The 8,591-nt window shown below is 39.8% G+C and overlaps 1 protein-coding gene across 2 annotated transcripts; it reads left to right on the forward strand.

The window, feature by feature from the left end:
• The first annotated feature begins 346 nt into the window (after positions 1 to 346).
• Positions 347 to 7,637, forward strand: LOC128705469 (uncharacterized). Of its 2 annotated transcripts, XM_070087336.1 has the most exons (8): positions 347 to 522; positions 2,792 to 2,895; positions 3,498 to 3,569; positions 3,907 to 4,757; positions 5,042 to 5,232; positions 5,441 to 5,614; positions 5,726 to 5,931; positions 7,168 to 7,637. In XM_070087336.1, exons 1-7 carry the CDS (start codon positions 501 to 503, stop codon positions 5,923 to 5,925), a joined length of 1,614 nt encoding a protein of 537 aa, XP_069943437.1. In that variant the 5' UTR covers positions 347 to 500; the 3' UTR covers positions 5,926 to 5,931; positions 7,168 to 7,637. The 2 variants fall into 2 exon arrangements, with proteins under 2 accessions (XP_069943437.1, XP_069943436.1); XM_070087335.1 differs by lacking the exon at positions 7,168 to 7,637 and having other exon boundaries at positions 5,726 to 6,247.
• The last annotated feature ends 954 nt before the right edge of the window (positions 7,638 to 8,591 follow it).

The following is an 8,591-nucleotide window of genomic DNA, read 5'->3' on the forward strand; positions in this document are numbered from 1 at the left end:
GCAAGCGAAAGCCTCTCCTTTATTCTGGTTGGAGAATTGCTTTGACTCTGTGTGATGCAGTGGAAAAGAAACCGACAGGGCACTTCAGGACATTATTATAATAAAAAAGAAGCGCTGGCGTCATACAGCGCTGCTGGGCAGGAGGTCAACTTCAAGACAACCGAAACATGTATAGACAGTCTCACCTTGAGAAGTCAAGGTTTTTGGATGGAGAACACTCACACACTTCCACGCATGCGAACACACACACTTCCACGCATGCGAACACTCACATTTTTTAATGAGATATATTGATAAGACAAGATTACTTGGAGCAGCAGTTATAATGCAGTGGATATGTTAGTGAGGGAGTAGACAAGACCGAGATAGGTGCGTTACATTCCACCGGCAGAAATATGAACACCTAGTCTCGTCTGGCAGAAAAAGAAGTCTCAAGGCACTCTTCATCCGTGTCTTGAAGCCAGAAAGTGAAAATTTCACCCTTATCTGAAAAGTAACAAATGGAAACTTTACCTTCTGCTGGTAAGCTACAAGTATACACTTCACCCACCAAGGGAATGCAGGCCGGGTGGAGGGGGGAAGGACTGGTAACCAGGTTTGATCCCGAGAAGAGGAAGGTAACTCCAGTTCCTTGAATCATGAGCCCTTCAAGGCACCCGTCTTTGAACGGACACACATTTGTAGGAATTTAAATTATGAATACGCTAATAGGTATAGTAGCAATAGCCATTTTGTAACTTGATTTTAATTAAATGTGCGCTAATAGACAGGGAACCTTTTGTTTCATTAAGCAGACGGAGGATCGAGCTTCCATTACACTTTGCGCTGAATGACGCAAACGCATTAACGCTTGCCGTAAAAACAATTAATCATCTCGATTTCAAGTGTATTTTGCATTTTAGCATGTAAAAAAAAATATATATAATAATCTCAGCGTAACAGCCAGACGTCAGAAACATAATTCAGATTTTTAGCTACAGATTACGTGTATTAATTTCAACATCAACAAGTTAGTTATCTGAAACATCACATACTGGCCTCCTGGACAGACTGTTGCGTTAGAGTCCAGCAAAGTGAAGGCAGTAAGAAACCAAGCTGATGATCTGTTAAAGTGTGATGTAGACGGTGTCCCGTAGCTCGATCACTAGCGCACTCACCTCACACACTGAGGTCCGGAGATCGAATATCCTTCTGTACGGCTGGAAAACATTAGGAACGTGTTTCCATAAGACATCTGCTGTCCCTGTCCCTGTTCACCTATCAGTTTAAAATAGGTACCTGGTATGGGTCTCATCCTGGGACAAAATTGACCTAATTTGTCCGAAATGCTCAGCATAAAAAGCGGCTTTCTATATAGTAGTATATCATTGCCTGTATACCTTGTACATGTACTTGTAGTATATAAAGATAATGTATATTATATTAATACACAATGACAGAGCCTAGTCGATCTACGTCCGCTCGCCCCTAGGTTGGAAATACATGGCACAATAAACTGCACTCTGCCGCCCAAAAGAAAGATAAGAGATTCATACTCGTGACTAGGTTAACTAGTACTGTGTAGTGAGTAAATATTGGATTCACAAGACTGTTCAACAGCCTCTCATCATACAAAAAGGAAATTACCAATAGACCCGTAGCTGTCTTCAAGAGGGAGCTAAGTAGATTTCTAAAGTCAATACCTGACCAGGCGGGCTGTGGTTTGTACGTTGGACTGCGTGCGGTCAGTAGTAACAACCTGGTTGATCAGGTCCAGATCCACCGGAAGCCTTGCCTGATAATGGGCCGGACCGCGGGGGCGCTGATCACCCCGGAACACCCTCCAGGTCAGTGGTTCCCAAACTGGGGGTAAATTACCCCCTGGGGGTAATTTAACCATTTTTGGGGGGTAATGGAGGGGTGACAGAAAAAAAGTTATGAATTCTGAAAATCAAGAAAACAATGCGGTACCCGGTATGAGGATTATTGTTAACTTTGTCTTAGTATATAAAGTTGTAAAGTAAATCTATTATAAGTAAGTAATAAAGTTAAACCAAATAACAATAAACATCAAAAACTAATATACAGTATTAGAAAAGAAGAAATATATAGCTAAGTGTGTGGAAACCCAAAAGTATTTTGACAAGTATGCTTCAGGACAAAAGTCACTCAGTAGCCCAGATCGACCTGTCCAGTACGCGTCACTCACTTCCTGAAGCTGCCTCTATTTCACACTGTCAGTTTATCTGTGAGCATCAGCCGAGGTAGACATAAGCTGGTATGTATGTGTACTGCCCTGTGCAGTATATAGTTAGTATTTACCCACTGTTACTGTGAATTTGTAGCTATTATTAATTTTATATATAATGTATGTGTGGTTCTTACGTTTTCAATGGTTTTGCTAGGATTAGCAGAGTATGCGAGGCTGTATACGTTCACGTTTAGCCATATATATCAATAATAACAACATTTTGTGAAAGGGGTAACATGCTTTATGTGGCATGTTAAATTGGGTAACAAGCTGAAAAAGTTTGGGAACCACTGCTCCAGGTAGACTATAGGTAGGCATACTAACTGCTATCGTCCACAGGATGAGTATGGGGTGCCCAGTCATAAAAAAAGAAATCTCTACCGTCTACAGGATGGCATCAGTTGCACAATAAAGTAATTGCTTTGGCGACAAAATTAAAATTCATGTGTAGCTGAAGTCGCTTGACATATAGGAATTAATTAATGATATAATGATTGAGAGATAAATATGCAACTCTGACTTTGTGATAAGCTACGTGATAACAATATCTTTGCTGCACAGTGCTGATGGCAGACACTTCACCGGCTACCGTGGAACAGTTGATGGAACAAATCAAAGATGAAGACCTACCCAAGATCCTTTTCCTCTGCATAAACCCAATCAAGGTAAATTATCCCACAGGAAGGTAATGAGCAAGGTAAATCATCCCTGTGGCTGATGGTGATGACGGTAAGTCAGAGTGATAAGATGGGAAGTCATATCACAGAGAGGTGATGAGGAAGGTAAGTCATCTCACAGAGAGGTGATGAGGAAAGTAAGTTATCTCACAGAGAGGTGATGAGGAAGGTGAGTTATTTCTTGGGGACGCAACGACAATATAATGCGATTCTTTATTGTCAACGTTTCGCCCACACAGTGGGCTTTATTAAGTCACAAACAAGCCCACTGTGTGGGTGAAACAATGTCAATAAAGTCTTGCATTACACTGCATTTGTGTCTTTATTCATATTGTTAACATTTCATACCATTTATCTCCATCCCTCGGGGGAAGCTGGCGAAGAAAGTTTCTGAACTTACAATGACAGTCTTCTCAACACTCTATATAATAAAAAAAACCAAGTACGCAAGGTAGCTAACACGTTACTTTTGACATCATGAGATCAGTTTACTATAACTTGCTTTTAAGTTGTATTGACTTCATCATAACCTAATGTAGCTGCCTCGTGCCTGGTGTCAGATATACAGTACATCAGTGTTGTCTTGACAGGTTGTGGAACTAGCAAGCAGCGGCCAAAACAGAGATCTGGACTCCAGTGTTATAAGGAACGAAGATTTCAAGGCAAGCTACTGTAACTTTACTGTTTAGTTATGAAAATGTGATACTATACGATTATTGAAGCATAACTATAACTGCCATATCAAACCATCTGAAATATTTGTGGAAAAATATAAATATTTTATTAACATAGTTATTAAAAATCTATATTAGTTTACTTCGTTAATCATTAATTATATTTAAAATTAAATTTTATTAATACAGCTTCCCATATAGATTATTATTGAAGCTAATTTTAGGCTAAACATTGCATGTCGTACGGGCCTGAGGAAGCCATTGGATCGACACTCTCCTTCTCATAAAAGCAGCTGAGTTTGTTTCCTTTTCTTAATATTTTCAGATAGCAGTGAAGGACAGAAACCTTCACCCAATACGACAGCAGTTCAAGACATATAATATGCATCTAATTGACAAGTGCAGGAATACGAAGGAAGAGAAAGTCACCAACATCTCTCTCACGTCAAACTTCGGAGGTAAACAAGAGGATTTGAGCGAAGATGAGATGAATATTCTTCAGTTCCTCGAGGTAATGACTAAGTTCGGCTATCCGGTTCAGTCGGAAATCAGAACGGCCGCGGAAAACATCATCACCACAAAGAAAATACCTGCTGACACTGAGAAGGATGGAAAAAAATGGAGGAAACAGTACTTTGTATATTCAGAGAACAAGGTCCTCATGAATATTTGTAATAGGTTGACGGAAGAGGAAGTTTTCATCATGTATGAGCTTCTGTGTCAGGAGGAACACGAAGACTTCAAACCAGTTAGACAGCAATTACTGAATCTTCAAGTAAATGTTGATGATTTTAAGGAAAAACCAGGACTAAAAGAAACGGCATTTTTCTACTTCGTTATCATACTAATTTCAAATAAGGTTCTAAATCGGCTGTATACGCACTCACTCAACAATATTTTTGTGTTAATGAAGAAGAAACGCGACGATGACCCTCGTATTGACGGACTCTTGGACCAAGTTAGCAGGTATCCTTTGGCTTCTCACCCTCCCGGCCTCTGCATCATATTTAATATGGAGGAGATGCGCGAAGGGTCCTGCTGCGACCGGAGAAACGTCAAAGAATTATTTGAGAATGTTTTCAAATACGATGTGCTCGAGGTGAACAACCCAGATAAAGAAACAGTACAAAGTGTTATTAGCGAACTGAAGTCACCAAGAAATCAGTTCTACGACAGGTAACCGTATTTCAGTTCATCTTAATCTGAGTAAGGAAGTCTTGTAACGATGTGACAGGAAAACCTTGATATCCAGTTGACGTTTATATTATTAGTATTAACTGAAAATTAAATTGTCGTTCATTTCAGTATATTGGACTCCAGTACGACGTTACTCATGTAGCTGTTTTGTAAACATTTTTAAATACACAGTTGGTCGACCATTTCACGTGATAATTCTGTGACGCCACACAGACATTCGAGCGCTCCTGAATTATAACGCAGAACGATGTTCCACTTTTCAGCCTGGTTGTGTGGTTCATGAGCCACGGTGACAAGACATACTTACATGTAAAGAATGATAAAATCCATCGACGTTTGGATCTTATACAACCCATTACAGAAATTGGTTGGTTGTTTATGAAGCCTAAGGTCTTCTTCATCCAAGCTTGTGCCGACAGAAGGCGAAAGGATGTGGTAATGCCCACTGCTACAGGTGAGTATATATACAAAAATTCATCAGTTAATCGTGAAACATTTTTTTGTACTCTATTAGAAATTTTTATAATTATATGTGACACTATGAAGTTGCATAATTTAATAATTCAATTCTGCAACTGCTTCATCACAATTTCGTAAGTCAATTGGTCCAGAGAGTAGCGATCACACGAAATTCTCAGGATAAAAGCTTATCTAAATTGCAGAAAAATATAAGGCGACAGCGACAGACGGCAGATCGGTACTGGCCAAGGATACCAGTACCAGATGGGAAAGCACCTACGGAGAGTATGAGGATGTGTATGATATCAATCCTTTCGCTGATACAATCGTCGCCTACGCCACCAAGTGGTACCAGAAGGCTGCCAGGAATGACAAAGGTACTGCTATAATACCCTATTAAAGAATGTCCCACATGCTCACGCATTATTCATACTTTGCTCGCTTTCCCAACTTCCATTAACACCCTAAGGAATTTTGATCTTTTGCAGGATCCTTGTTTGTGGACACTTTGGTCGACCAGCTGAGAGAGTACGGTTGTAAGGAGCCCATAGAGAGCGTGTTGCGACGAACCCACTACAATGTTAACACAGTAAAGTTGAGGACAGAGGAAGGTAAACTAAGACAAGCACCTTACTTCGAGTCCTCACTCCAGAAGGTCTTCATCTTCCCGACAATCGACAGTCATTAATTCAAGGTTAACTAGCCATGGAATATTCAAAGGAATGAAAGTATAGTTTAATTCTTCAAAAAATTAAACATTAAAAAATGAATGTCTTAAAATTCTCACAGGAATGTGTGTATGTGTGTGCATGCATCAGCCTTACTAGAGATATTAATAATGCAAGGAATTCGCAAGAGCAGGCGAAATATACACAAACACTGATCTCTGGCTGAAGGAGGACTCCAAGGTATTGGTCCAGTGTGGGTAGATTGGTAAAGCACTGCGTACCTTGTTCCAAGGTTCGTAGGTTCGAGTCTCCTTCAGCCAGAGATCAGTGTTTGTGTATATTTCGCCTGCTCTTGCGAATTCCTAGAATATATATATATATATATATATATATATATATATATATATATATATATATATATATATATATATATATTGTTACAAAAAACGAGATTCTAAAAGCTTAGAGATCTCCAGTGAATACTAGAAAGGACTGCCCTTCTAGCATCCAGCCTGTTACTGGGTTTTCGTAACAATTAGTCAGTATCCTTGTCCAATTATCCATTTGAATTCAGTATGATTCAATAGTGCTTCAGGATTACAACTGGTAGGCTACTAACTAGAGAAATTAAAATTTAATAAATTTATTAAGTTGTCTAGGCGTATATCAAATTAAATTAAATTAATCACAGTAATCAAAATATTAATCACTTCTCTGTGTACAGTATTATTGTGCTGAAAGCACATATCACATTTATAATTCTTAAGTACCGTCTGGTACATTAACATTTAATAAGATATTACAAATATGTACAAGTAAATTTGTGTATGTATGTAAGTGCTCTAAGTAGTTCGCTATGTCTCAAGACTCGACTAGACTTAAACAAGTGACTGACAAAGTCCTCAAATAAACTAACTTCTTGACCAACTGGCAATCAGAACAGTCTGCTTGAACAACAAAAAGAATGCTAAACCCAATAGCAATATAACAAGCAACTGCGACACAGAATCAGGAACAAGGAGATAATATAACGACACTAAGTAGGGACCATCTGCAGATCCTCCACAAAAGTCACAAAACTCCCATACTACTGAATCTAAGTTCAGCATAAGAAATTCCCTGACTGTGATAATACACAGATACCAGTACAAGTTAGGTCAGAAACTACAGCTCAGGATCTGAGTTGTTTAGAGTGTCTAGGCGACACACAACCTCAGTACAACGTCGGAAATCACTAAGTCTATACAATGTTCTGTTAACAGAGTCTCCAGAACCTACGACAATAATGAGACAAGAGACGATCTTCCAATAAGGGAGATTTAGGCACGTCTTGTCAAGAATACGTCCAACCACCAAGCGAGTCTAGACCAGACTGAATACTTCAGGCGAGGTGTGATCACCCCCCTCCTCTATCACGTGATAGCTCCGTGGACGGTTGCTGCCCAGCAACAACCAGAAGCCGGCAGAGTAACGAGTCACAAGCGATAATTACAGTAGTTAGACAATCAAGACTTGAACTTTGAGCACATATGTGTTACATCCTACCTAACAAAAGGAAACTAAGTCAAATAATAATATAAAGCAATATATTTACGATTTAGCTATTACCGCAAATATAAGCAATATAAAATTATATGAAAAGGTAATATACATGTAATATATATACATAATATACATTGCAACCCATTCAGGGGTTGCAACATATATATATATATATATATATATATATATATATATATATATATATATATATATATATATATATATATATATATATATAAATATATGGTATAAACCTTGGTAATAAATACCGAGAAGTTGGTTCAGAAAGACACGTAAGCAAACACTATAACATATTTATTAGAAAACGTTTCAGTCCTGGGACCTTGATACCTTCTAGGTCCCAGGACCGATCAAGGTCCCAGGACAGAAACGTTTTCTAATAAATATGTTATAGTGTTTGCTTACGTGTCTTTCTAAACCATATATATATGTATATATATATATATATGTATATATATATGTATATATATGTATATATATATATATATATATATATGTATATATATATATATATATATAAGTAGTGAAAATTTCCACTGGGGGGCTCCTTCCGGTTTAGGGCCTTCCACTGGGAGGCTCCTTCCGGTTTAGGCCTTCCACTGGACGGTGTATCCGGTCTAGGACCAGCGGCTGGAGGGTCACCTTTTCACACCTAGGTGTTACTTCCGGTTTTGACCATGACCTCGCCCTCGAGACTACCTCACCCTTGACCCCCCCAACCAGTACCCCCGCCCCACGACCCCCCCTTCGCGACCCCCGCCCCGCGCGCCCGCTCGCCCGCGCGCCCGCCCGCGCGCCCGCCCGCGCGCCCGCCCGCGCGCCCCGCCCCGCCCGCGCGCCCGCCCGCGCCCTTCGCGAGCCCCGCCCGCGCCTTCTGCTGCGCCTTCTGCAGCGTCGTCCGGATCGCCCCCGCGCCTCGAATTTTTTTCCGATTTTTTTCGAATTTTTTTTGAATTTCATTTTCTTGTGCTCTCCATCTCCTCAGATCAAATTTTTAAGGTTCCCCCCCCCACTTTCACCCCCCCAATCCCAAAAATTTCTCGATAATACAAGTTTTGGATTCCCCCCTATGGGGGTTTTGAATTTCTTATGATCACCTTGGATCAAATTTTTGGATTACCCC

Source organism: Cherax quadricarinatus, chromosome 21 (assembly GCF_038502225.1).
Source record: "Cherax quadricarinatus isolate ZL_2023a chromosome 21, ASM3850222v1, whole genome shotgun sequence".
In the NCBI taxonomy this organism is placed as follows: domain Eukaryota; kingdom Metazoa; phylum Arthropoda; class Malacostraca; order Decapoda; family Parastacidae; genus Cherax; species Cherax quadricarinatus.

Coding starts and splice junctions, on each gene's coding strand:
- LOC128705469 (XM_070087336.1), top strand. CDS start 501: ATGGAAACTTTACCTTCTGCTG. Junction 2,896..3,497: donor TCTGCATAAACCCAATCAAG/GTAAATTATCCC, acceptor TTGTCTTGACAG/GTTGTGGAACTAGCAAGCAG. Junction 5,615..5,725: donor GGCTGCCAGGAATGACAAAG/GTACTGCTATAA, acceptor GATCTTTTGCAG/GATCCTTGTTTGTGGACACT.